The following is a 27,755-nucleotide window of genomic DNA, read 5'->3' as shown; positions in this document are numbered from 1 at the left end:
TGATTCTCTCCTCAGACCTGGTCTCCTTCCTTCTACTGGTCCCTTTGGGGCTTAACGCCTGGCCAGGAGAGGGGCGGGGGCACGGCATGGGGCAGGGCAGGACCAGAGGGAGCCTTGGAGAGCCCAGGGCGAGGGTCTGGTGAGGGGTTGGGAGAGAGTGTGTAAAGGCTCCCTGAAGGGGCAGGGCAGGGCCGCCTCCCTCAACTAGGCACCTGACATTCCTGGGGCTGGGGGGAGGGGGGGAGGGGGCCACTCGGTATTCCAAAGGTGAGGCCGTTGGGCCCCTGACCTCAGGTGGGTTCCTGCCAGCCACAGGGTCAAGTCCAGCCTGACCCCAGCCAACCCAGTCCGCCTCATTTGCCCACCAGCTCTGTCCACTCCCTACCCACCACAGTCACCCCTCACTAGTCTGGGAGCATTGCTTGGGTGCCCAGCACAGGCCTGGCTCAGAGTGGGCATGGGTTTCTGTGTGGCACATTCACAACCTTGACCTCACTGAACTTGCAGAATCACCCGGTGAGGGAGGCAAGGCCTGGGGTTTTGTCCCCATTTTTCAGACAGGGAAATTGAGGCCCCAAGAAAGGAAGGGACTCGGCCCTGCGTTGGCTGGCTGGGGGGCTGGCTGGGGACACTCTCACGGGCCTCGTGGGGGGAGCACGTCCCACACGTCCTGCCACAGTTCTAAGCAGGTTTCTAGACCCTCTGGCCGAGTCTCCCAAGCTACGCCACTGTTGCCATCACCCCCTTTCACAGCCAAGGAGACCAAGGACACATGAGTCACGAGAGGGGAGCTGGGCTGCAGACCTGGGCAGTGGGAACCCCCTGCCTGCTCTGGCCTGCAGAGGGGAGGGCTGGGGGGCTGATCGGGCCCCGGAGGGCCTCAGCTGAGGCTTAGCAGAGGGTCCAAGGGTGGAGCCAGCCCCTGGAGAGCCGTGTGGAGGGGGCTGGGGGCCTGGATTGTCCCTGCTGCTTGCCTCGAGGAGAGGGAGGGCCATGGACACAGCCAGTCTGGATCAGACCAGCCTGGTCCATGCCCAGTGCCGCCACGTGGTCTGATCGAAGGGGCAGGCGTCTCTGGCACAGAAGTTGGGGGGGGGGCGCAGGCAGATGGAACTGGGGCGGCGTGGGAGGGGGCTTTGTGCAGAGCCAGAAGGAAAGCCAGTCCTTCGGGGAAGGAAGCCCCGGAGGCTAAGAGCGCGCTGGGGGGAGCTACAGCGCCAGGCGGGCGGCCGGCAGGGACGCTGCAGCAGGCCCCCGAGGGGCAAAGAAGGTGGCGGAGAGCACCCGGTTGCTGCCAGCTCTGGGCCTCATGGTCTTTGTGACCTTGTCTGAGTCCCTTTCGCGCTCCGGGCCTCGGCGGACTCCGCTGACATTTCAGGGTTCGGAGCTGGAGCTCCAGACGTTGAATCATTTGCGAACGCGGGGAGGTTGGCCGTGAGTCAGTGAGCGCTCTCTAGCCCAGAACAGCTTCTCCCGGCGCAAGGTGGCAGTGGAGGGTGCTGGGGTCGGCTGCAGCCCCTCTCCCCCTCCCCAGTGTGACTTTTAGAGAGGGACCCTGGCCTTCTTGGTGAGCAAGATGAGAGTGTCCTGGGTGCCTGGGGACTTTGAGAGCCGAGCTTCGGCTGGGACTCTCGAAGCCGTCGACGCCAGGCCCAGCTTCCTCCTCCCACCTTACAGAGTTGTCAGCACGTATGTGGGCTTTGCCCGCTACGCTCCCTTCTGTTCTTAAACTGAGGATGTGTATATTTAATTGATGGCTGCTGTCTCTGTCAGAGGTTACCAGCACGTCAAATAATGTCAGTAGTGACAGTGATAATAGTTTGTGACGGACACTGTTTTCAGTGCTTCACAGACATTCTCTCACTTCAACGAAACAACCAAATGAAGCAATGGCTGTTACTGTCCCCGTTTTGCAGATGAGGCGACCGAGGCCCAGAGAGGTTAGGCAACTTGCCCAAGGTCACACAGCCAGTAGGGGGTAAAACCAAGATCGGAAGGCAGGCCGTCAGGCTCCTGAGTCTGATTTGTGCGCGTAGCCACTGGTTCCGGAGCCTCTGGAAGTCTGTGCTGAACTCAGCAGAATGGCACATTCTATGAGTGAGCCGATTGTCAAGGGCACTTCCAGTCCTGGGAAGACCCTGCAGGTCAGAAGCTGAGCCTCCTGGGCCCCCCATCTACCCACTGAGAGAAACAGACAAACCGTAGATTTGAGGCCCTTCAGTAAGCCTTCCCCGTGACCCGTCCAGGGCGCCTCTACGAAGGTGAGTAAACGTCTGCTGCTAGGTGGAGACCTGGGCTGTGGCGCCAAAGGCAGATGCTTCAGTCTAGCGCAGGGCGTGCAGCCTGGGCGCCTCACCACTGCCGTCTCTGAGATGAGCCCGGGAGCCAGGCTCCGGCTGTGAACTTCGCCGGGCACAGCAGGCAGACACCTGGACCGTGCAGATGTCTCCTCCCCACTTCACCCCCACCCTTTCCCAGAAGGCCACTTCTTTACCTAGGACCCCAGCTCCTGGCTGTTTCTCTCTGCCCTGCCCTGGCTAAGCTGGCGGAAGCCAGACCAAGTGGTGCCCGGCTGGAAAGCCCTCCCCTGCCTGGGCACCTTCTGTTGGGTGGGAGGTGCTGGAAGTGGGCCTGGGAGCGCCACCTGGAGAGCAGGGTCTGAGCCCACATGCCACCAGGACAGAAGACAGAGACTCTCCACTGGAGGAGCGGAGGCTGGGCCTCCCAGACTGCCCAAGGTTGGGAAGAGGGGATGAGGCCAAGTTCACGTGCCGAGTAGATGGCAGCACCCACACCAGAGCCACAGGGCGAGGGGGAAAGCCTCAGGTGGGGGGAAGGGCTGGAGGCTTCCCCTGAGTCCCCCCTCCGAGGGCTGGCAGGGATCTTGGAGCGCAAGAGGTTTCCGGAAACTTGGGTCCAAATCAGAGTTGTGTGAGGGGGGTGCTGTGGCCAGTGTCCTTGGGGAGCACCTTACGTAACGGGGTCCTGGGCCTGCCTCAGTGTTCTGTAGGTGGCTTCTCATTTGAGAAGTTCTGTCCTGCATCCGCAGTCCCGAGGCGCCTGCTTCCGTTGTGAGGTTCCACGTGGTAGCCACTAGCCACAAGTGGCGAATGAACGAAAACCAAGCAAAGTTGAAAATGCCGGTAAAGAGGTGTGGACGCCTCCAGGCAGCCTGTCCGCACCTGGAGAGTCTGGGGGGCTCTGCCACGCTCGCCAAGGGCCAGCCCAGGTGCCTGCTCATGGGGCAGGTCTGCAGACAGGGGGAGGCTCTTGGGCGTTTCTTTAAAATAACATTTACTTCTTTCATTTAAAAATGGTGCTCTTAACATGCATGCTCTTTACAGAAAATTCATGAAATGCTGAGACGTAGAAGCTATAGGAACGCCCCACCCCCCTCATCCTGTCTCCAAAGTACCAGTCAGTGTTGCCCGTTTCACTGGACGCGTCTCTGCTCCGTCTTCTTTGCTATTTATTTTTTCTATTTATTTTTACATTACTGTAATTATACCATGGGCACAATTGTGTAATCTATTTTTTACTTCACACAAGCATTTTCTTTATTAATGTAATCCCTTTCTAAATGATTTTTTTCAAAATGGATACGGCTTAATTTTTTGAAGATTATGAAGCAGTAAGTACTTATTACGAAAATAAAGAACATGATCGTTGGCTCATTTGACAGCTGTTTACCGAGCACCCAGGATGTATCAGGGCGGTCCTCGGGGCTGTAATTACAATTTTTAATGGCTGAATAATATTCTCTCAAGAGATTGTAATTCACTTAATTATTTGGCTATTCGTGGAGATCCAGGCATCTCCAGAGCATCTCGGTGGGTGACTCGTTCTGTCCTGAGGAGAGAGTGCCCAGACGGAAGCTCATTCTGCCAAAGGGCTTTTCTGGGCGTCTGAAGGGCTGGCTCGCTGCAGCCTTGCCAGCGTTAGTCATTGTAATCAAACAACCTGGCATAAATATCTAGCTCCAGAGTATCTACTTCAGTTTCTAGTTCTTGAATTGTTCCTGACGGTGAGCATTTTTCTACACGTTTATTAATTGTATCTCTTCTTGTTCAGTTCCTCTCCTTTCTTTGTGGAGGTCCAAGTGTTTCCTCTTGTGGGTCTGAATAAACTTTATCCATGAAACATAGTGACAGTTTAGCATACTTGTTGCAAGTAATTTTAAATCCTCTTCATTCATTGCCTTTTCATTTTTTCATGCAAAAGGTTAACACTTTGTATCTCACACTTTTTTTGTGATTTCTTCCATTGCTTCTAGGCTTACACAGTCCCTTGGAGAAATCTGAGAACTTCCCACCTCTGGGTTGGCCATGTGTCTGCGTGTGTGTGAGCGAGCATATGCGTAGCTGCAGTTTTAAGATGTTTAACTCTTTAATCCAGGGGTGGGCAAACTTTTTCTGCAAAGGGTCAGATACTATATATTTTCCACCTGGCAAACCACAAGGTCTCTGTCCTGACCATGGCTGTGTACCGATAAGACTTTATTCACAAAAACACTTGGCTGCCAGATTTGGCCCCGAGGCCGGAATTTGCCAAGCCCTGTTTATCCAAAAACAATTTGTGTTGGGGAATAGTGTGAGGTAAGGTTCTCAAGCTGTAACCCATCATCCCTGTTTCTTTTATGAAACCTTTTGTCCCCTGGTTAACGTGTGATCCTGATGTGTGGTAGGGCCTGTCTCTGGGCTGTCTGTCCCATCTTGTGGACTCGGGCGTGGGCTCCCACACTGGTAACTGCCCACACCCTGGATCTTTTGATACCTGGCCTGCAGGTCCCACGTCAGTTATCTTGAAGCAAAACAAAACTCCTTTGCTCTTCTTGTCCCCTGAACTTTAGAGCCACTTGTCCGGTCCCCCAAATCAAGCTCTCATTCTCTGCACCTTTTTAGAGTCCGGAGCAGCGGGTGCTTCTCTGCGGACTCGGGTGGTGCCTGGCTCTCCGCAGACGCTGTGGGTTTTCCTCACAGAGGGACACAGGGGAGGCAGGTGTGGGCAGGAGAACGTGATCAGCGCAAAGGCCCACGGCTCAGGATGGCCAGACAGCCCAGGATCGCCAGACCCTCCTGATTAAGAGGCGGGAGAACAAAGCGGGCAACCAAGGGAGGGGCAGGGAGACGCAGGCGTCACTGCCGGCCATCTCCGTCCCGGCCGCGGGGGACCTCAGAGCGCGGGGCCTTGGTCCTCGTGCTGGGCTTTGGAGTCACCTCTCTGGCCGGCCCGGAACGAAGGTGGATGCCACCGGGCCGCTGCGAGCACTTCTTCCCCACTGGCCTGGGAACGTCCTCAGCCCCCCGGACCACGGGACGCCGGTAATCCCGGCATGCCTGCGTCCCGACACAAACCCCAGACCGGGGAGCGGTGGTGGCCTCCCTGCCGAACGTCTGTGCACACGATCACTGGGCACGATGGTGGCCACCGCGCAGGGAGGGCCCTTCTCCGCGAAAGGACCAGCCCCCGACCGCAAGCGCTGGGCGCCCTGGGCGGCGGCGGTGCGCAGCGTGGGGAGGGCCAGGCGCCCGCTTCCCCGCCGTGAGCGGGCCTCCACCTGCCACGCCAGGCCCGGGGGAACCTTCCCTGGCACCCCCTCCCCACTTCTGGGCCTCAGCTCTGTTCCTCCTGGAAGAAGCTGGGCAAAGCGTCCCATCTTGGTTTGGAGCCAGGGGCCTGGGAGGGAGGCACGTGGCCCGGGGCCGGGCGGTCCGGTCCCCTCGGTGCTGGGTTCCCGAGTGCTGCCCTGCGAGCGGGCGGCCCTGCCGCCGAGGGAGGCTCCCGCCTGATGTGGCCCAGTGCCCGCAGCAGGCCCGGAGGGAGGGGCTGGGACGCAGGCGCCGGCCATCCTGGGCGCCCCCCAGCCCACCTGATCCCTCCCTCCTGGGCCCCTGGCTGCACGGCCCGCAGCGCCACGGCCGGTGGCCGGGCTCTTTCTCGCGGACACCTCTGTCCCGGGGAGCGGAGCGGAGCGAGAGTCCCTCCGACCCTGCCATCCATCCGTGCGGCCAGAGGGCTGCTGCCCGGGACCCCTGCCCTGGCGGCCCCCAGAGGGGCCCACGTGGCTGCGCCTGCGGGTGGCACGGGGGCAGCACTTCCATCGCGTTGCACGTGGCGGCAGGCCCGCCCCCCATCTTATCCCCCATCGTCCCCCACCCCCTTCCTGGCTCTCAGCCTCACTGGGCTGCAGTCAGCAGGGGCACGCGGGGACGGGACTCGGACCCTGCGTTGTTGTCATTGAGGCACTCCCGTGTGACAGGGGCCCTCCTGCCTCTGCATGACCCCCAGTCCCTCCTGGGCACACCGTGGGCCTGCGGAGCTTTGTCGTGTCTTCTCAGAGGTTCGCTGGAAATACTTCTGGATTTGTGTGCCAGGTTCTCCATGAGAAATAGCTTTCAGGACCCAGCAGAGTGCCGTCTGCGTGATTCAGATGGCAGCCAGGCCCCTGCCGTCTGGTGCCCTGGTGACCTTCAGATCCTGCCGTTGCTGCCAGTTGGGGTTGGTAAGGATGCTGGAACGGAGCCTGAGAGCCTTGCAGATGCCCGTCCCTGGGCTGCAGCTTCCGAGGCGTCCTCTGGGGTGGCGCTACCAGCCACTCTCTCCTCCATCCACACATTTGGCGCATGTCCCTCCGAGGTCAGCCTGGAAAGGTGGCCCAAACGCTCTGGTGTGCTAGTTCTTCGTGTCTGGGTCAGAGAAGGCCAGCTAGACTGGACTCCCGTGTTCAGTCTGAACGCGTCTTCTCTGCCCCACTCAGCCCTCCCAGTGGGATGCCCAAGACCAAGGTGTTTTCTACGTGCTCAGAGTGGCCTGTGCCCAGGGTCCCTCATCACCTCTTTCTCCCAGTTGAGCCGGCTCCATGGGGGACTCAGCCAGGGCACTGGACCTGGCTCCAACCTCCAGCCAAACGGGGTCCTATGAGGGACACAAGGAGACCTACTTTGCCGGCACTCAGAGACCCCCTTGGTGGAGCCCAAGTCAGCGGCACATCTCTGGGCCCACATTTGCAGCCTGGCCTTCCAGACTCTTGCTGGCCACAGGGAAGTGGGTGTCCTTCCCTGACAGTCTCCCGCCCCTGACCTTCACCCTAAGAGTCCCTCCAAGCCTGTCTTCCCAAGGGCTTCAGCCTGTTTCCAGAAACCGGACCCTTCCCCAGCAGGACCCACCATGGGGCCCCCATGGATCGTGTCCCTAGGAGGACACTTGGGTCCTGGCAGTCTCCTTATCTGGTCACCCTGGGCCTGCAGCAGCCCGTGGCCTCCAGCTGTCTATAGTTTCCTTAATTACCTGTTTAGGACTTGCCACTTCCGGTGGCTTGGAGCTGGCTCTGGGGACCGGAAGCTGGCAGGGTGGGCCGTGTGGTACCATGGACAGAGCCGGGGATGTTTCGGGCAGGATTGGGACGGAGGGGCCTTCATTTTGTCCGCGTGTTCTCGGCCGGGGAGGCCTGGAGGACAGGGCCCCGCGACCTCCTGGCCCCCACGTGTGTGTTCTGTACCCCTTTTGGGGCCAGAGGCATGCTCCCGAGACTTCAGGCCAGGCCACGCTCTGCAGGGCAGGCCCGGGACCTCACTGGCCGCCACCTGCTCACAGGGTAAAGCAGCAGGGGTGTGGGCCAGAGTGGGCCAGACCGGAGTGCGGGGGAGGGGCGGCTGGCCCGGCTCCCTGCTGCGATGCGCGCTCTCCTCACACAGCTGCCGTAATTGGATAATTAGTGCCATTATGCTTCCTGCCCATCGGCTTCTCTGCTCCTGCTTTCTCGCACTCGCGCTCTCTGGCAGAAAACAAATGACTGCCCCCCAGGGTAGAGGCTTGACCCCCGTAACTATGCTTCAAGGCCCCAGCAAGAAAAAGGCTTCCAGCTTCCCTCGGGGCCCAGGGGTACCCGGGATTGTGAGGACCACCACGTGCCAGCTCCAGAAGCATCAGCAACAGGGGAGCACGGGGGAGGCCTCCCTGGTGGAGCCTGGCCCTGCCTGAGTCCTGGGCTGCAGGCAGGGCTGGTGGGTGCGGGCCCCCTGGGGCCCTTCCTAGGGGTGTGTGTGTGTGTGTGTGTGTGTGTGTGGTGGTGCCCCGTCCTTGGAGTTCACACCAATGCAGCCAGGAGGAGCGAGGACCCATTTTCCAGATTCAAAAGCGGAGACGGAGAGAGGTTGATTTGTGTCGGCTCACACAGCCAGGTCTCACCCCAGCACCTGCACCTCCGAGCCCTGAGGTGCATGTGGACAGATTTCCGGTCTGGTTTTAACTACATGTTGCTTTTCTGTGGTTTTCTGGGCACTTGGCAGGTGAACAATGTAGAATTCTCTAGAGCCAGACCACCTGAGTTCACGTTGGCCTCTGCTCGTTGCTGGCTGTGTGGTCTCGCGTGAGTTCTTTAACCTCTCTGTGCCTCGGCGGCTTCAGCTCTGAAGTGGGGATAATTGCTCCTCCCACTTTAGAGGCTTGGAGCACAGAGGGAATGTACAATTCCGCCACGGCACAGAGAAGGGTGCTCGGCGTTGCCTGCGACCAGATTTCTGTCTGTCTGTCTCTCCGATACTCTCTTGGTTCTGTCTTCTGCTTTGCCTAGAACTTCTAGGACAATATCAAATGACACAGGTGAGAGCGAGCCCAGGTCCGAACCGCCCCATGTCCCAGGGAGCCCATGGAAATGTCGGGGGTTGGTAGGTCATGGAAACTTTGGGAAGGACTCCTGGCTCTCCCAGAACCAGGGCTGACTTTAGTCATAGAGGGAAGACAGGCATCTTACCTGGTGACAGGCTGGGTTCCTCCCTATACACCTGAATTACCTAGGAGACAGGCTTGAGCTCTGTAACAGAGACCCAGCTTAATGGAGACAAAAACGAGAGAGGATTTCTTCTGTGCGTATAAGTCTAGGTGGGCAACCTAGGGCTGCTTGGCCGTCAGGGATCTGGGCTCCTTCGATGGTGTTGCCATCCTTGACATGTGGATCCCATATGCAAAAGATGGAGCAAAGTAACTGCTCCTGCCCCTGTCTTCACATCATCATTCCAGCCCGCAGGAAGGAGAGGGGCGGGGGAGGACACATCCTTCCCTTTAAGGACACAACCTTGAAGTTGGCTCTGTCCCTTGCGCTGAGAACCCTCAGTGCTGTCCAAGAGTAAGGCGGTTCCTTGTCCCTTTTGCTCACATCCCATTGGCCAGGGCCTAGTCACATGGTCCTCCGTAGCTGCACTGGAGTTGGGGGAAGATAGTTGTTAGCTGGATGACAAGACGCCTATAGCTAAAAATTAAAATACAACGTGGGAAGACAGGAATAGAAATCAGGGAAAGTCTAGCGAGTCTCTGCCACGAGCTCCTGGGGATTCGTGAGCACCTCCTAAAGCCATATTGTCTGCTCAGAATCTGCAGTCTGGAGACCAGGCCTTCCCAGGTGTTCTGGTTCCTTCTGAGGACAGGGTGGGGTCAGAGCCCCTGAGGAAGTGCGTACTAGCAGCAGGGAGAGAGGAGGCACACGGGGAGGCCCTTAGGGCCACACTTCTTTCAAGTAGGGGACAAGAGCAGTGGCAAAGGCTGCCAGTGAGCTTAGCCTCTCAGCTCCTCTGCCACCTATTGTGGCAGCCACCCAGCTGAGACAGGATATGGGTGGTGCCGAAGGGCCCTGAGGCCGCAGGGTGAGGGTGCAGAAAGGTCTGCTTAGGTTTCCATTCGGGTAGAGGGGACGCTCCAGGAAGTCAAAATCCACATGGGCAGAATCGTCAGCTGATCGGCCAGTCAAGGTGGTGGAACTCCTGCTATCAGTGTGTGGCCTGGGGCACCGTGGAAAGCTAGTCTGGATACGGAGCAAAAGGGCCAGTAGGGCCTGTTTGGTTTTTTAATTGTGAGAAAGTACACATAACATCAAGTTTACCACGTTAACCATTTTTCAGCGCCCAGCTGGGCGGCATTAAGTACATTCGGGTTGGTGTGCAGCCATCCCCACCATCCATCTCTAGAACCGTTCATCTTCCCCAAGGGAAACCCTGTCCCCATTAGACACTAGCCCCCCTCCCCCTCCCCCAGCCCGTGCCCCGCCCCCATCCTACTTTCTGTCCCTAGGAAACCGACGGCTCTAAGCAGCTCATACAAGTGGAGTCATACAGTATCCGTCCTTTGTGTCTGGCTGATTTCCCTGACCATGATGCCTTGTAGGTCCAGCCATGTGGTAGCAGGTGTCAGAGCGACCTTCCTTTTTAAGGCTGAATAACATTCCACTGATTGGATGGACCACATTTTCTTTATCCATTCATCCATTGATGGACACTTGGGTTGGACACTTTTGACCGCTGTGAATAATGCTGCTGTGAACGTGGGCGTGCAGATCTCTTAGAGACCCTACTTCCAGTTCTTTTGGGCATGTACCCAGGTGTGGGATTGCTGGGTCCTACGGTAATTGTTGAAATTTTTGAGGAGCCACCATGCGGTTTTCCATAGAGGCTGCACCATTTTATATTCCCTGATGGGCTTGTTTTGTTTTGTTTTGTTTTGTTTTTTTAAATAACTTTATTTATTTATTTATTTGTTTTGGTTTTGGCTGCGTTGGGTCTTCGTTGCTGTGCGCGGGCTTTCTCCGGTTGCAGTGAGCGGGGGCTGCTCTTCGTTGTGGTGTGCGGGCTTCTCATGGCGGTGGCTTCTCTTGTTGTGGAGCAGGGTCTCTAGGCACACGGGCTTCAGTCGTTGTGGCACGCGGGCTCAGTAGTTGTGGCTCACAGGCTCTAGAGCGCAGGCTCAGTAGTTGTGGTGCACGGGATTAGTTGCTTCGAGGCATGTGGGCTCTTCCCGGACCAGGGCTTGAACCCGTGACCCCTGCGTTGGCAGGCGGATTCTTAACCACTGCGCCACCAGGGAAGGATAAGCTCGTTTTAACTGGGGGATTCTGGGTCCTCCCCGCAGCCTCTGAAGGCAGAGGCAAATATGCGGCCTCGAACCTGGCTGGGCCTCGTGAGCCCTGGGGGAGCTTTACAGAGCCCAGTGCCACCCCTCCTGACTGAAGCTCTGACTGGGGCTATGCGTTTTTACAGCCCCCAGGGCTGGGGGGAGTGGGGACCCCTCCAGGTCTGGTGTCCACTGCTCTAGATAAGACTAAAGCACTGGGCCATCAAGTAGCAAGGGATACCGAGGAGGTTCACCCGCCCGAGGAGAGGGGCTGAATCAGGTAAACCCCGGTCCCTGCCACCTCCAGGAACCTAGGCTTGTGTTTCCCTGGGTTCTCAAATCCTCCTTGAATGGACTCTGATTAGTGGGGACTTCCAATGCCCAGAGTCTGTGCATCTGTCTTTCCGCTGGCCTCACATGGTCCTTTGGGTCTGGACCAGGCTCTGGATAGGAAGCATCCTTTGGCCTTGCTGGCAGCCCCCGTGGGTCCCTGAGGCGGCCCCGGTGCCCTGGTCACAGCGCAACAGGGGCAGCCCCGTGTGGGTGGAGGCGGGAGTTTGGGGAGAGGGTCCGTGGCGGTGATTGACCCTTTTCTGCTGTTATTGTTCTTGCCCAAAGCCGTTCGCTGCAAGAGCCACTTGGCGTGTGCACAGACTGTACCAGGAACAAGGCGGGGAAGGAGCGGAGGGGGGACGGAGCTGTCCCTTTAAATCTGTTTTCTCTGTTTTATTTCCTTCTTTTATCCCATCCTCCTCCCACCACTAGCATAAGCGGTGGAGCTGTGAGGGCCCAGGAGCTGCAGTGACGGTGCCTCTGAAATATTAATGAGGCTGTTCTCTGCCTCGGCTCCTTCCCCCCGGGTTCCCTCCCTCCCTCCCTCCCTCCCTGGCTGAATGCGGGGCCTCGTCCTTGGAGCCCTCATTTCCCCTGCAGGGCGGTCGCCAAGGTGCGTGGGGCAGAGGGGAGGGGGCGGGGCCGGCAGGAGGGAGAGGGCCTGGGGGGGAGGGGCGGTGTGGGAAATCCAGGGGTAAAGGGGTAGCTGGCCACGGTCCTCACCTGCCTGGGATCATTGGGATGTAAGGGGCAGGGCAACGGCAGGGCGAGGGCAGGGCGAGGGCAAGGTGAGGGCAGGGCAGCCGCTCCTCGCTCCCCTGCAGGCTCCCCGGCCCCAAGCCTGTCTGAAGGTGCCGGGAGGCCAGTCTCCAGGTGCCCAGAGGTGGAGAGAGGAGGGGACTGTTATTTCAAGGAATCCCCACGGCGAGTGCCTCTGCTGCTGGGTCTGCAGGGAGGGCACAGGGCGGGCGGGCGGGCATCAGGCGGCATCCTGTGCCCTGCGACACTGCCTCAGAGGGACTCAGATGGGACTTGGGACTCGACTTCAGGGGCTTCTGCTCCCTTCTCGTCTCGGAGCGTGGTGTCCTGGGCCGGTTGTACTCACAACGGGGGAGTGTTCTCACCACCAGCTTACTGACAGGGAGGTGGCAGTGCCAGTGGCGAATGCCCGGCCACCAGTATGGGGACAGATTCCACTCGGCCCCCAGCGGCTGCCATGGGACTGTGTCTCCACAGCTGTGAGCGGCGGTAAATTCTAATGCGTTGCGACCTGTGACTTGGGGGACCGGCAGGTGGGATTCGTCCTCCATCCCTTGCCTCCCCTGTGAAGGCGCTGGGTAGAGCGCAGGACCGGCTGCTGGGGAAGCAGAAGGGCTTTCTCTCCGGGCAGCCAAGGGGCTGAGCTGCCAGGGGTTGCCTGACTCTCTCCTCAGGGACCTGGAAGGTGAGGCCAGGAGGTCTGAGAAGGAGAGAAGGCGTCTCATCCAGGAAGCTCCTAGCTGTCCAGGGCCTGGAGGGAGGGCCAAGGAGACGAAGTGGGGGACCCGGGCAAATTAAGTCAGAGGTGCTGGGAGAGCCCCCAAAGCCCGGTCCGCGGTGGCCAGGGAGGGCTGGCGCAGGGGGGAGAGGACTCCTGGGTTTCTGGTTGGGTGGACATGAGTCACGGGGCCCAGGGGCAACAGGTGTCAAAATGTCCAGGCCTGCAGCTGAGCTATCATCTCCTGCTGTGCCTGTCGCCCCCCTGGGTAGCAGCCTGTTGAAAGTCACAGAGCCATGGGGAGGCGGGCCAGGGAGCCCGCAGCGGGTCTGCTCCCGCCACCCACCAGTGCAGGCCAGTTTGGGCCAGGATGGAGCAAAAGCCAGAAGGTCCGAGTCCCCCTCTGTGGAGGTTTTCAACTCAATTAAGCCAATTAAGGTTTGAGAGATGAAGGAGTACAGAAATGGTATGTTCCCTGCCCTTTTGGTGCCTACAGACCGTTCTAGGCAGCCAGCCCAGGCCGGAAAGTCACTTCTGTTCTTGGCCATTTCGGTGATGCCTGCTGTCCTTATTCAGACGGAGGGAGGCCATTGCCCAGGCTTACGGAGAACCCAGGGAAACAAGAGTATACGCTGCTTGGTCTCTCCAGCGGCCACCGGTCACTCAAGACAGACCTTGATTTGACTGATGCCCCCTGTACCCGGTGGCCTGTGGAGTTAACGAAGAGGAAGTTTAGCAGGACCACCGTCTCCGGCTTAAGGGGCCCCGAGCTGGGGGTCATGGCGTTCCCAAGGCTCCCGGCTCCTCCTGGGCCGCCCAGGCCCCGCTCGCTCACTCCTCCAGGACCCTGTCCCCACCCAGGGCTGACCATGCAGTAGACTTCTTGCCGAATCGATAACCATGTGTCTCTCGGAGCTGATGACCCAGCTGCGGGAAAGACCCGCTCACAGGCCGTTGTCATGCCAAGCGGAGCGAAATAGAGCCAGTCGCGGGACTCTAGACTCAGCAGCGATCGCTTTCGGCGGGGACCTTCTGGAGAACGGTCCGCCTGAATGGCCGCTCAGATTCCTCAGAGGCCATCGGGGGAGAGGGGACAGAAAGGTGTGGCGGCCGGGCTGCGTGCTGTGGCAGGCCAGCAGTGCTGTGGGCGTGTGTGGACAGACCCACAGCCAGCGCACGACAAGAGCTGGGGGGTGGGGGTCCTTTGAAGGAATGCGGCCTTTCGCTTGACGGGGCAGGGGAGGACTGAAACACGGGCTCGGCCTTCCAGAGGCCAGTGCAGCTTGGAGGCAGAGAGGGTGACAGCACCTGAACTGGGCAATGCGGTGACCAGAGCAGGGTGGTGACCAGCCACCCGACTGGAGGGAGGCCTGTGGGGTGCTGGTCGGCACGTGGGGCCTGGCGGGGGCCGAGGGAGAGAGAGCGGGCTGCGGCGCAGGCAGGGTGCCGGGGGTACCGAGGCGTGGAGCGACGGCAAGGCCAGCCACGGGGCTGCGGCGAGGGCAGAAGGCCAGGCCTCGACTCCCTGCCCGGTCCCCTTACTGTGAGTCACCTTGGGCCCAGTTGGCCGCAGTGGCGACAGCACACCAGTTAGGAGCAGCCCAAGGCCCCGGCGTGGCTGTGTCTGGGCCCAGCTGCTGCTTAATGGAGGGCAGGGCCACACCTGGGGACAGGAGCAGGGAGCGGGGGGGGGGGGGGGGGGGGGCGGGGGGAGATGAAGCCGCCCTTGGGTGAGCCCTGGTTGTCGGGGCGGAGGCCATGCTGTGCTGCCCGCCTGCAGGTGCCCCTGGAAGTGTGAGACCTCCCCTGGGATGAGCTGCTGCCTCCCAGCACAGGCCCAGGAGCCCACCCAACCATGGGCGGTTGACTGGGTCACCCCCCGGAACCCACCAGTGTCATGTGGGCGGGGCTGGGTGCCTTTCAACTGGTCTCCACAGAGAGGGTGTAGAGGCCAAAAGGATAAAAGGAACAAATTGTCCATCTGGCTTCCCTTTTAGAGAGAAGTGCTGGAGAGGCCCTGGTAGCTCGTTGGGTCGACTTTGCAAGGTCTTGGAATGCAGGGGCATCAGAGCCCCGGGTGAGCGCTGGCCACCCCCCTCAGCCAGGGCTGGGAACTCTGCTCAGGGACAAGTGACTCACATATTTGCTGGGTGCCCCCCATCCTACCGGAACTCACAGCGCCCATTGGTCAAAGGCAAAGCGGAGCGTCCGCGGATGAACCCGGCCCCACCCTCCCCTCCAGCAACCAACAGGCTAGGGGGCTGGGGAGACAGAGCCGGACCCCGCCAGTTTCACCCAGGGTGCTACCTTCCGGGAATGGAGAGACAGGGGCACGGAGCTCAGGGCAGAGAAAGGAGGGGAAGAAAACCGCTGCGGGGGAATGACGGCCCGCTGCGTCTGCAGAGGGCCGGGGAGCTCGGGTGGCTCGAAAGCTGCCGTTGCGGCCTCCAGCGCCTCCTGAAACCCTGCAGTCAGAACACCTGGCCGAGCCTCAGTTTCCCGAGCTGACAGATGGCAGAGGATTCCTGCTGTGCCCACCTGGGTGCGCAGGTGCATTCACAGAGCACCCCAGAAGGAGCCTGCCCTGCCCCGACCTCTCGGAAGCCCGGCTTCCTTCAAGTCCCCTGAGCTCTGGTCGTGCCCCCGGGGTCCCTGCCCCCACCCCTCCTGCAAACCCCTCCATCGTCTCCCGGCTTCTGCCCCTACAGTCCATCATCACCCAGCAGCCCTCTGCTCGGTGGTGGCCTCTGCCGCTCGTGGCCCCATGGGATCCGCCTCCTTCCTGGTATCAGAACACTCTTCCCTCCCTGGCCCCCCGGCCCCCAACCGAAACTGCGCCCCCATTGCTCTGAAGCTCTTATCTCCATCTCTCCCACCAGCGGGAACTGCTAGGCACCCGTATCCCGGCCATTCGATCCTGCCCACCCTCTGTCCCCAGCAGAGACGGCCGGCACCGGCATACAGTAGATGCTCAGTAAGGATTGGTCAGATGGTGAACAGCAGGGACAGGAGGTGGGGAGGTGCATGGGAGCGGAGAGGACGGTGCGTTCGTGTGTCCGCCATCTTGTCCCCACATCTTCTGGCAGTGAAGGCTGCTCCGTGCAGAAAGTATCTAGAGAGTTAACACTTAGGTGCCCAAACTTTTAAAACCTGGCTCACTTTGGATGGCCATTAGCTGAGGTGCCTCTCTGTCTCCCAGACCTCTCTGGCGGGACTGCCTTAAGTACGTGAGATTTTTCTTGACAGCGTGAGGCCAGTGTCCAGAGGAACTGAGGCCTCCACCATGTTCCGAGACCCCCTGAGGCCTGTGGGCATGGGGGAGTGGACCTTGTTTCCCAGGGACCTTGGTCTCATCCCCTGAGGACTGTGGCACGTCCATGCTCCTGGCGTCCGCTGGCCTCACAGAGGTAAGGGCTCTCCTGAGAGCAGAGGCCACGAGGCTCTGGGTTACTGTGTTTCCATGGGCGGTTCTAGATCAGAAACCTGGATTGGTGGCCGAGTTCTGCTTCCAAGAGGATCCTCTGAGCCAGGAGCTTCCCCAAAGGTGAGGGACCGGGCCCAACTGAGCCTCACCGCCAGGAGGCTTCTTTGCTGGTGTGAAGGCCAAGGCCACGTGCGCTGAGACCGATTCAGTCCAGGGAGCTTAGCGCACGGCCTTGGGGGATGCTACCACTCATACTCAGGTCACAAGCTGGGAATGAGAGGTGGGGAAAGGCCAGCAGGAGGAGCTAGGGGCCCGAGGAGGGGCGGCCCAGGAGGCCCCCGTGGCCCGCGCCACCAGACCCTGTGAAGGCGGCAGGCAGGGCAGCCAGGTGCCGAGGTTCCTCAGGTGGGTTGGTGGCGGCGGGGTGTGGGGACAGTGCGAGGGACGACAACTTCCTGACGCTCTGCTGTTAACCTGGGGAGACCCCAGCTCCTTACTCTGCCATCTGGAGGGCAGAGGGGTGTGAAGGGGAGTGGGTGGCACTGTGCTGTGGGCCAGGGTGACGGAGAAGTCACCAGTGACCTGTGGTTGCTTTCCACTTTCTCCTCCACCCTCCCCTTCCGCTCTCTGCCTCCCTCCCTCCTTCCCCTTCCCTCTCTCCCTCTCCCCTCCTTTTACCCTCCCCACCGCACCCCCCTTCCTCCCTTGCCCCCGACCCCAGGTCCCCTCAAGGCAGCAGAAACACCCTGCACGCTAAGCCTTGACCTAGCGCCCAGCTGGCTCTGTCCATGGCTTGGCCTGCTCCCCGGAACCCTGCACAGCGCCAGGCCTGAAACCTTGAGCCGCAGAGGCCGCGCCAGAAGACCACTGCCCGCAGGGATTTATAGCATGCCGGCTGCACCGGGCGAGTCTTAATCAGGCAAGCGTGGGAGCATGCTGGAGCAGACGAGGAAAGCTCGAGGTTGGGCACAGGCACAGATAACCTAACCGCGCCAGGGCAAGACCAGCCACTATTCAACCCTGACACGTCACCCCTGCTTTGGTGTGGGTTCCCAGATGCACTAGGGGGCAGTGAGAGCCTCGCATCCCAGGTTGGCTACTGCTGGCGGCGGCAGGTCCCCACCAGGAGCCTCTGACGCCGCCTGCTTCCCCACGCAGCGAGCTTACGGTGGCAGGACACGGGGGTGAGCTGGCAGGTGGGCCTGGGAGGGCAGTTCTGCATTCAGTGAGTCGTGGCTCAGACGGAGTGCAGATTTGCAGAGAACATTCCAGGAGAGTGGACCTTGGTTTTGTCTCAACCGAGCCCCGGGCTTCTTCTCACCTCCTTCTCCCCAGGTGTCTGTGTGCGGCCACTTCCCTCTGCCGCCACCTCGCCGCACGTCACCCAGGCGCTGGGACCTTGGAGGACACCCTCCCCTCCCGCGCCACAGGCAGGATGGGGGACGTGGCCAACAGTTCCATCGAGTTCCACCCCAAACCCCAGCAGCAGCGGGAGGCCCCCCACGCAGGGGGCTTTGGGTGCACACTGGCTGAGCTGCGCTCCCTCATGGAGCTCCGAGGGGCCGAGGCGCTGCAGAAAGTCCAGGAAACCTACGGGGATGTGGGCGGGCTCTGCAGGAGGCTGAAGACCTCACCCACGGAGGGTAAGTCTGCCAGCAGAGCCCTGGCACGGGCGGCGTGTGCGCCGGGGGTGCACGGCCCTGCGCCGCCCCTCACTCCTCCCTGCAGACGTTCTCTGGCCCCGGGGGCAGGCCCCGTCAAGGGCTGGGCGGGCTTGCAGCAGCTTCCCAGAGGCACTCCTGACCACGACCATGACCATGATCGGGCCTGTGCGCTCCCATTTCCCCCTGAGTGGGACATGCTCTGTGTGGGGCAACCCGACCCCCTGCACCTGTGCGTCCGTAATCAGCAGTTCCCGCTTGCATCTCTTCTTTGGATTAACTAGAAATGGAACGACAGAGAAGAGGAAGGGAGAAGCCGGCACCGAATCGCACATGCTGGCGGGATGGGCCCCAAACTGAAACCCCAGCAGCTCTTCCAAGAGACGAGCGGGGCAGCCCCTGACCGAGTGCCCCCGGTTCCCCATATGCTCGGCCCTCTGTGCCGTTGAGGGGGGCAGGAAGAGGAGGAAAGGCGTAGGGTTCGGTCCTCTAGGGAGGGGCTTGGGGTGGGGGCCCGGTATAGTGCTGAGTGGAGGTGGCAGCCTGGGGTGTGTCCTCTAGAAGGTTCTAGGGCTGGAGGCCTGATTGCCACCTTGGTCTCCCCCTCTGCCCTGTGGCCCTTTTCCCCTGCTCCAGAGCAGACGTCTGCCCTGCCCTGCACCAGCCTTCCCCAGTCCTGCCCGCTGGGTCTGCTGGGAGGCCGGGACCCCGGGAGCCGGGCTTGGCCCCAGTTTCCAGAGGCCGGAGCATTTCTGGCCCAGCTGCCGCTTCCCCGGCAGGGCTGCTGGTGCCAGGGCTGCTGCCGGCCAGTGCCGGCTGATGGCAGCAGCTCCTGTCTTGGCTATCACACCTCTGTCCACCCAGGGCCCCGGCCGCCACCCTTGTCTCCTGCTCTCTGGCTCCGTCTGTGTGCAGGTGACACCTGGGCTGGAACGGGCAGTGGAGATTCCTCCTGCCCCCACCCCCCCTGCAGAGGAGGTGGGCCTGAGGCTGGGTGAGGGGGCGCCCGCACGGCCAGCTCAGGAGCTCTGAGGGGCCGCCTGGGTCTCTCCTGCTTTGTGCTCTAAAGGGACCCGGCCTGGTGTGGGTGTGTGATCGGGGCAGATGGCTTGGTTCAGGGCCGGAGGAGCTCTCTCCTGCTCTCCTCCTCACCCAGCCCCTCCCCCCAGCCCCCGGACTTGGGGCCGGGGTTGGGGGGGAGGCCGGGGTGGAGGGCCATTTAGCCACAAGGGCTCTGGCCTCTCCCAGATAAAAGGAAGCAGATGGGCTTCAGCTGGTAGCTCTTTCCTCTGCCTGTCAGGCCTTGTTAAATATTTAAAATGTCAAGGCCCCTGGGAACGTGCCCGATTCTGCCACAGAGGCTCTGGCGCTCGCCCGGTGCCCGCGGAGGGGCAGGCGTAAAGAAGGGCGGGTGCCCAGGTGGGTGACCCCAACAGAGGGACCCCAGCCTGGCTTGGTCTGCATCCCGAAGAACGAGCGGTTCGAGGACCACCCTCCCATCTCCGACCCTGGGGGCCCTCAAGGCCCCAGAGTTCTCACCTGGACGTTCCCGCTCCTGCTTCAGACACAGTGACCTGAGCTGGGGGAGGGGCGACTTAGCTGAGCCCAGGCCCCCCGCACACCCCCTGGTGCTTTGGGGAGGGTGAGGAGACCAGGGCATTTTCAGCTATCCAGGAGGATTCCAGAAGCCAGGGAGCCTGGGCCCCGGCCCTTCCCCCGCTTGGCCTCCACTAGCACTCGTGGAAAGGAGAGGGCAGATTAGCCGAGAACTGCCCCATGTGGTCCTAATCCAATTCTGAAGGCATCTGGCCTCTGCTCTGGGCAGGGTGCCCACCTGAGTCCATGCCAACTGCCGGCCACTGGCCCTGCACCCAGGACCTGGGCCACCTCAGGGGCCCTGCTGGACCAGTGCGTGCTCAGAGCCAGAGGGGCTGCAGCTGCCTTCGGTCACCCCAGCAAGCACTTCGGACCCCTGAACCCACAGGAAGGCCAGGGCCTCTGGCTGGTCTAGAGCAAGGCATAGAGAAGCACTGCTGCCGCACCAAGGGCAAACCAAGGCCAAGGGACGGGCTGAGGGAAGGAGGGAGGGAGGGAGCTCCTGGGGAAGGGGCCCTGGGGGCCTAGCTTCCTGCGGGGACCAGCCGGGCATAGGGGGCAGGGCAGGCAAGATGCAGATTCCTGAGGCGTGACGAGGACCCATGGGCTCTCCTCTATCATTCTCGGGGCCTCCAGATCAGTGCCCTTTCCCAGGGCGGGGGTAGTGGAGACCCTGAGTGTCTGGGAGATTCAGGGTTCGAGGACCTTCCTAGTAACAACCCCACCTTTCACATCTCCTGTAGGTGAAGGGAGTGGGACATGGGCCCTGAGCTGGGTCCCCAGCCCTTAGGAGCTGAGGTCCTGAGCTTCTCCCAGACCCCCAACTCCACAGCCTCCAGAAACTTGAGCCGTGGCCGGGCCCAGGCACAGTGAGGCAGGGGACGGGCAGAGACAGCTGTGGCTCCTAGGTCATGGCCTAGCTCGGGGGACGTGCCAAGGCAGTGTGTCTGGGGGCTTTTGCTCTTGTCAGTCCTTCCACCCCGAGGGGCCCCCTCCCCCTCCCCTCCCCTCCCCTCCCCTCCCCCTCCCCCTCCCCCTCCCCCTCCCCCTCCCCCTCCCCCCTCCCCCTCCCCCTCCCCTCCCCCTCCCCCCTCCCCCTCCCCCTCCCCTCCCCCTCCCCCTCCCCCTCCCCCTCCCCTCCCCCTCCCCTCCCCCTCCCCCTCCCCAGAAGCCACCTTTCCCTGTCCAGCACACACCCACCCTCCTTCCTTCCAACCCCTTTGCACCACACTCAGCACTTTCTTGTTCTCAACTCATCTGGGACCCGGTCTTGTGTGGCTTTCCAAGCCAGCAGGGGGCACCCCAAGGGCTGGCACCCGGGTCCTTCTGGTTGCCCACCCCCCTGCCCCTCCCCTCCCCGCTGGAGGCCTGGGGAGTGGCAGCTACTCAGGTCTGGGAACTGCAAGCCACTGTCTGTCCACGAGGTGTCAGTGTGGGACCAGGCACTTGGGGGCAGAGAAGCCAGAAAGGCTTGGGGGGAGTGGGGGGTGGGGGGCCCGTGGATGGGCCTGGAAGGAAGCAGAGTCCCAAGCGCTGAGGTCGGGGCCAGGGGACTGTGTCATCCCATCTGCCTGCCTCTGGGGAAGATGGCCAAGTGGATGCCTGGCCTTCGGAGGCAATGGCCTGGACACCAGTCCCACATGGAAGCTTTCGGTACCTTCAGGAATGGGCCTGAGGAGACTCATGCTCTAGAAGGAGAGACCCAGCGGCCTTGGTGCAGGCCTGGGTGGGAAGTGGGTCGTCCCAAGACTGAGAAGTCAGGGCCCAGCTTCCAAAAGCTGGGGCGGGCCCCTTTGTGGGTGTTGATTCTGAGCCGCTGCGCAAACCGCCCCCCTCCCTCCCTCCCTCCCGGCTCACACAGCTTGTCGGGGCTGCGGAGGGGACTGTAGTTCCTGGAGCTCCGCAGGCGCACCAGGAGGATGGTCCCCCGTTCCTTGCGCTCGGGCTCCGAGTTACCGCGTGGTCGCGGTCGCGCACCGGTGCCCTCCAGGCAGCTGGAGAGGCTGCCAGCGCTCCCGCCTACATGCCCCCAGGGTTTGCAGAAGGGCTCCAGGTGCCAGGCCAGTGCAGTGCCCGCTTTCTGGGAGCTATCGGTGTAGAGGGAAAGACAGGCACGGAGAAAGGGGCAGGGGGATGCGGGGCTGGCCTTTCCCATCCTCTCCTTCTGTGCCTCTGCTCCACGTGCCCACACTGCGCAGGCCTGGCCGACAACACCAATGACTTGGAGAAGCGCAGGCAGATCTACGGGCAGAACTTCATCCCTCCCAAGCAGCCCAAGACGTTCCTGCAGCTGGTATGGGAGGCCCTGCAGGATGTGACCCTCATCATCCTGGAGGTGGCCGCCATCGTATCCCTGGGCCTCTCATTCTATGCGCCACCTGGAGAGGAGAGCGAAGGTGAGGGGCAGGTCTGGGAAGGGCGGTGAAGGAGGACCTGGTGGACGGGGGCGGGACGCGGGTGGCAGCGCAGAGGTGCTGGCAGGAGGAGGGGAGGGATAGAGCCTGAGATGACGGAGGGAAGAAGGGTGGCCGAGGGACTTCTCTGCCACCTCTGCCCTTCCCTCCTGTCCTCGGGCACAGCGTGCGGGAATGTGTCGGCTGGGGCAGAAGACGAAGGGGAGGCCGAGGCGGGCTGGATTGAGGGGGCCGCCATCCTGCTGTCTGTCATCTGCGTGGTCTTGGTCACGGCCTTCAACGACTGGAGCAAGGAGAAGCAGTTCCGGGGCCTGCAGAGCCGCATCGAACAGGAGCAGAAGTTCACCGTCATCCGGAACGGGCAGCTCCTGCAGGTCCCGGTGGCTGCGCTGGTGGTAGGGGACATCGCCCAGGTCAAGTATGGTGAGCGCGCCCATCGCCACCCACGCTGCGGAGGGGCTCAGCTCCCACGTCAGGGGCAGGCCTTCTCCGGGGAGCACGTGGGGCGGGAGGCTGCAGGCGGGCAGCTCGGGCAGCAGGCCCGGCAAAGACGGGGCGTGTCAGCGGCCTCAGCGCCCCAGGAGCAGGCTGTCCCCACAGCCTGTCGAGGGCCTCCCCAGCACGGCAGGGCGCTCCCGTGGGCCCCATTCCCTGGGAGACGGATGACAGGGCTAGGAGTGGGTGGGCACCCCCAGAAAGCAGAGCAAAGGAAGAGGGCCGCACACCCGACAGGACCTCCTCTGGGGGAGATGGGAGGCGGCATGGAGGAAGGCCTCCTGGACGCATGGTCTGTGGTTCTGGCCACCTGGCTGGCCTTAGGAGACCTGCTGCCCGCCGATGGCGTGCTCATCCAGGGCAATGACCTCAAGATTGACGAGAGCTCCCTGACGGGCGAGTCGGACCACGTGCGCAAGTCGGCAGACAAAGACCCCATGCTGCTGTCAGGTGAGCCCAACGGGACCGGGGTCCCCGCTCCTGGAATGCCCGGGACAAAACCTGTAGGTGCTGAGCAAGCCTCCCATCCAGCGGTGCAGATCTCTGTCTCAGCCTCTGTGTGTTGCTGTGCCAGGCACTCATGTCATGGAAGGTTCTGGAAGAATGGTGGTGACAGCCGTTGGTGTGAACTCTCAGACAGGCATCATCTTTACCTTGCTTGGGGCTGGTGGAGAGGAGGAGAAGAAGGATAAGAAAGGTAAGGCAACAGTACCCTGCAGTTCCAGTGCCACCAGGCCGCTGGCCCTCGTACGTGGCCGTGCTCTCTTCCGCGCCTGCCTGGTGACGGCCCCTTGCTGGCCCAGGCCCTGGCTCCGGCACTGGGGAGAACCAGCCCTCAGGGGGTGGGAGGCCATACCGTCTCCTGGTTCCTTTTGGAGACCCCTCTTCTGGGGTCTTTGCCCCAGAGCCAGCAGGTTGGGGCCCCCCGTTTTGTGTGAGGCAGTTTCCCTCGGATGGCTCTTCCCCTAAGGCTTTGGGGGCGTGGGTGCCAGGGTCGGGGGAGTGCCCTGCCTGGGTAGGAATGGGGTTGGAGGGACAGGGACCAGGCACCCGACTTCAGCCCACATGGTGGGGCACTGAGGGCCCCAGGCCAACGTGGCAGCTAGGGAAACAGGCCATGCAGCCAAAGGTGGAGGGCTCCCAAGCAGAAGGGCCTAGACACCCCAAAGGACAGCCAGGGCCAGAGGAAGCTGAGATGGGGCCAGGGCCCTCACCCTAAGGGAAAGCAGTGCCAAGGGACAGATGTCTTCTGGCGGCCCAGCTCTGTATTCACCCTGGCCTACCTGGCACACGGCTACACAGCCGCCGCCTCTTGCCAGCGTCCCGAGCCCCAGGCGTGGCTGGTGCCCCCTCCACTCCTCAGAACAGGGTTTACAAAGCTCTGGAGCTCGGCCAGCATCCCCCCCGCCCCCATCCCAGTCAGGACCCCGATCCCTCCCACGACTCAGGCCTGCATCTGCTCGCCTTGCTCTGGCCTGGGTCTCCCCTCAGGCCACTCCTGCCATCAAACCAGGTAAGGAATGCCGTCCTCTAGACGTGCACCCCACCCCTGAGGGAAGCCGCCTGGGCCCACTAGAAGGACAAAGACACGCACGAGTGCGGGGAGACCATGTGCCCAGTAACGTGGGGACAGGTCAGCGTAAGGAAAGGCGCACTCGTGTTCCCGGACCTGGGCACGTGAGGGAGGAAAAACGGATGAGCCGCTGTTGCCTAAAAGCCTCCGTGGGCCCCGCCTCCTGGCAGCCTGGGCCTGGCTTCCCTTCCTGGACTCCTCCCTGCTCCTGGCCCACCCGGCCCACCCCTCACAGCCAGTGGGCACCGGCGGACCTTCGGCCACCTTGGCCACACCAGGCCCCCCGCCCCGCGGGGCTCAGCCCGGTGTCTCGCCACAGCCAGCACCCTGGGGCCCACAGGAGGGCAAGTGGGTGGGTAGGCAGGCCCTGGGCCTCCTCTGGGCTGGACTGGAGTCCTTGACGGCTGCTCGGCAGGACGCCTCTTCCACATTCCTTCCCAGGCTCTTCCCCTCCCGCTAGGTTCCCTTAAATGTCACCATCCTTCAGGACTTGGTCCTAGGCCCCTTCTCTTCGACCTTGACAAGACCCCTCCAGTCCCCCCCGCCGCCGGCTCTCCCCCAGCCCCGGTTCCTCTCCCTGGCTTGCTGTGCCACTTGAGAGTCAGAGGGGACACCAGCAGCAGCTGGCTCCCTGGAGGAGGGGAACGTGGGGGGGCCCTGCAGGGGAGGCAGAGATGGCCAGGCTCCGGGGAGGGGGCAGTGGCACCCACGACCCCTCGCCTCCCCCACGTCTCCGCCAAGGCCCTGGCCGCTGCAGAGACCAGAAGGTGGCACCTCGCCCTCAGCATCCCCCCTCAACGCCCCCCGCCACCTCTCGATCTGTCCATCAAGGGCGCTGCTCGCCCGCCTGTCTCCTGCCTTCCGGCTCTGACCTCTTTCCCCACTCCTTCCCCTGCCTCAGCTATGCCCCTTCTCAGGCCAGGCCCAGCCCTCGTCTTCCCATTCCCACCGTGCTCATCTCAAACCTCCCTCCCTCCTCCAGAAGTTGCCACGGCCCCAGGGCAACACGCCCGCACTGTGCTGCACTGTCACCCACCGTGTGTCTACAGGTGTCTCCCCTGCCCCGCCCCAGAAATCTCCTTCACCTATGAATGCCCCACAGGGCCCAACTGACACCCCACTGGGGCTGCGAGGGGACCTCTCCCTCCTCCCTGGGACCCCCCAGACCAGACCCCACTGCCTGGGAGCCACCTGGCCTCCGGTCTGTGTCCCTGGGTCCCCAGTGACATGAGCTGTTGGGTCGTGGCTGACAGGCCGGCCCACTAGCCCTTCCTGTCCCAGGCTGGTCGTCTCTGGATCCAGGGCAGTGTGTGTGTGGCCTGCAGAGAGCTCTCCCGGCTGCTGCCCTGGGGCAGGTGAGGCAGGTGGAGCTGGGGGGCGGAGCCTGACCCCCAGCTCAGAGCCCGTCACCTGCCGGCTCTCCTGGGCCCTCCCAGAGTTGCAGTCCTTTCCGGCCTCAGAAACCAGAGGCACAGCCCGCACTGTTGACCTTGGCCTGGGGAAGCTGGTCACTGCCCCAGTCCCTAGCACCCAGCTGTGGGCTTCATGGTGGCAGAGCACGTCTGTGAAGGCGCGCCCGCACAGCTCCAAGTGGAGCCCAGCCCGGCCGGTGCCCCTGCCGCCCCCTCCAGCGCTGTGGGTGCCCCGAGGCTAGCCGTCTCGCTCCTTTATCCTCTAAAGCGCCCACAGACTTGACTGCTGGCCACGCTGCACAGAAAGCTGATCTCTAGGCCACCAGGACTTAGGAACCATCTAGGTCAACCCCCTCGCACTGGTTCTGGGGGGAGCACCCATCCCGACTGGGGGGCCCTGTTTGAGGCAGCAGAGCTGGGACCTGACACCTGGCAGCTCTCATTACCCGTGGTGCCGGCCCTTCCAGAAACCTCCCACTGCCGACCATGCGTGAGCCAGGGTCTGTCCAGGGCTGGCCCGCGGCTTCTCCGGAGGGCTGGAGAGCAGGCCCTCTTCCCCCGCCCGCCGCCCTCACCACACTCACTGGCTGCACTGTCTGTGCCCCGCTGTCCTGTGTGCGCGTGTGTGCCAAGGCCACATGGGTGTTCTCAAGTCTCCGTGTCTGTCGTTCCTCTCCCGTTGTAGGCAAGCAGCAGGATGGGGCGATGGAGAGTAGCCAGACCAAAGGTAACGCGCGCCCTGCGCTCAGGATGGGTGGCAGAGGGTGCGGCGCAGGGTGGGGGGCCGCCCGCCTCGGTTGCAGACCCCGCCGGAAGTGCTCAAATATGGCCCGTGAGCCAGCATCCTGCTGAGGAAACTGAGACTTAATCGGGCCTGTGGGTTTCCTGGTTCGGCTGCCTGTCTGCTGAGCCTTCGAGGCCTGCGCGCCTTTCAGCCGGAATGCCTGGTGGGTGCCGATACCCTGTAGCCAGGGTGAAGGGTTGAAGGTGCTGGGAATCCAGAGATGGATAAAGTACGGTCCTGGCCCTCAGGAAGGTCACGATCCACAGACGTGAACCCGGGGCAACACTCAAGTGCAGTGTGGGACCCAGGAACGCAGACAGATGACTGGAGTTCAGAGGCCGGCTGGGGTTGGGATGGCACTTGGGACAGGACAGTCCAATGGCCAGGGCCCCGGGCAGGGGCAGGGAGTGGCAGTCAGTGGGGTAGAGGCTAGAGTGGCCCAGTGGGGTGGGACCTTGAGTGTCGCTGAGGCTGTGGCCCGAGGCCATGGAAAGAAGAGGCCACCGGTGAGCGGTCTCAGGCAGCCAAGGGGAGAAGGGATGGGCGGGGAGACAGAGAAAGAGGGAGCGGCTGACACTGCATGGTGGCAGGAGGCATGCAGAGGCACTGAGAGCCCCACTGGGTGGGGGGACAAGGACTAGTGGCAGGGTTGGGTGCCCCCTGCGGGTGGGGGACGGATGAGATGACACGGGGCGGCGTGTGAGGCGGTGGACGGGCCAGAGGCGGGTGTGGGGCAGGGGACACAGCACCACCACGTTAGGGTCCACCAAGGGGGCTGTGAGAGGGCTGCCGGTTCCGGAGAGGAGGTGGAGAGGCACCTAGGGGAGAGGAGGGAAGGCCCCATGGCGAGAGAAAGGTGCAAGGCTTGCCCGCCAGCAGCCGGGGCATGGGCTGAGGACTGCGCGCGTGCCGAGCTGGGGCCCCGATGGAAGTCCAGGCATCCGCCCGAGGGGTGTCCACCTGAGGGCTGGCAGGAGAGACGGCCTGAGCGGGGAGCGGGGGAGGAGAGCGCGGGGATTCCTGGGCCTCCCTGAGGGGAGTGGGAACATGGCTAAGACAGCAGTGGGCAAGAGTCAGCTCTGGGTTCTGGAACATTCCATGGGCCCCAGGCCTCTGCTTTCAGGTATTGAGATTTGGGGCGTTACAGGACTGGCCACGCTGTCTGTGTGCCCAAGTGCTTGTGTCTGTCCTCCCTTCCCCTGCGAGGCCCCACGAGAAGCATCTCTGTCCTGCCCAGGACAGCGCTGGAGCCGCTGCCCACCTCAGGAGGGCCTGGGCTGATGAGAGAGGAGGGAGAGGACAGAGCCCCCTGTTTCCTCTCGGATGGTGTGGCATATCTTTCTCCGTGAAAGCCCCTTGCAGCCGTCACCCCAGCGGCCAGGCCCTAACCTGGGCTGCGGGTTTCTTCTGTGTGCAGCTAAGAAGCAGGATGGGGCCGTTGCCATGGAGATGCAGCCCCTGAAGAGTGCAGAAGGTGGGGAGACGGAGGAGCGGGAAAAGAAGAAAGCCAACGTGCCCAAGAAGGAGAAGTCGGTCCTTCAGGGAAAGCTCACCAAACTGGCTGTGCAGATCGGGAAAGCAGGTGGGGGCAGCCGAGGGGGCGGCCCAGGGGCCACCGACGGGCAGGGGCAGACACTGGGCTCCCGGACTCGAGGCCGGACCAAGGAGAACAAGTGGGAAAGGGATGTGACGTGGGGTGTGGGCCAGG

At 62.2% G+C, this 27,755-nt stretch overlaps 1 protein-coding gene across 4 annotated transcripts in view; it reads left to right on the top strand.

Annotated features, from left to right (window-relative positions):
• Positions 1 to 17,547: 17,547 nt before the first annotated feature.
• The window catches only part of ATP2B3 (ATPase plasma membrane Ca2+ transporting 3), a 40,714-nt gene continuing 30,506 nt past the window's right edge, over positions 17,548 to 27,755 (top strand). For 2 of the 4 annotated variants that reach the window (XM_060137988.1, XM_060137991.1), the window contains exons 1-7: positions 17,548 to 17,755; positions 21,568 to 21,765; positions 21,949 to 22,206; positions 22,603 to 22,728; positions 22,853 to 22,975; positions 25,949 to 25,990; positions 27,465 to 27,629. In XM_060137988.1, coding sequence (XP_059993971.1) covers positions 17,548 to 17,755; positions 21,568 to 21,765; positions 21,949 to 22,206; positions 22,603 to 22,728; positions 22,853 to 22,975; positions 25,949 to 25,990; positions 27,465 to 27,629 — 1,120 coding nt within the window. The remainder of the gene's footprint in view (positions 17,756 to 21,567; positions 21,766 to 21,948; positions 22,207 to 22,602; positions 22,729 to 22,852; positions 22,976 to 25,948; positions 25,991 to 27,464; positions 27,630 to 27,755) is intronic. The other 2 variants (XM_060137989.1, XM_060137990.1) reach the window with 1 other exon arrangement.

The sequence above is a fragment of the Lagenorhynchus albirostris genome, chromosome X (genome assembly GCF_949774975.1).
Source record: "Lagenorhynchus albirostris chromosome X, mLagAlb1.1, whole genome shotgun sequence".
Classification (NCBI taxonomy): Eukaryota; Metazoa; Chordata; class Mammalia; order Artiodactyla; family Delphinidae; genus Lagenorhynchus; species Lagenorhynchus albirostris.
This window is presented reverse-complemented; position numbering and strand designations above follow the sequence as displayed.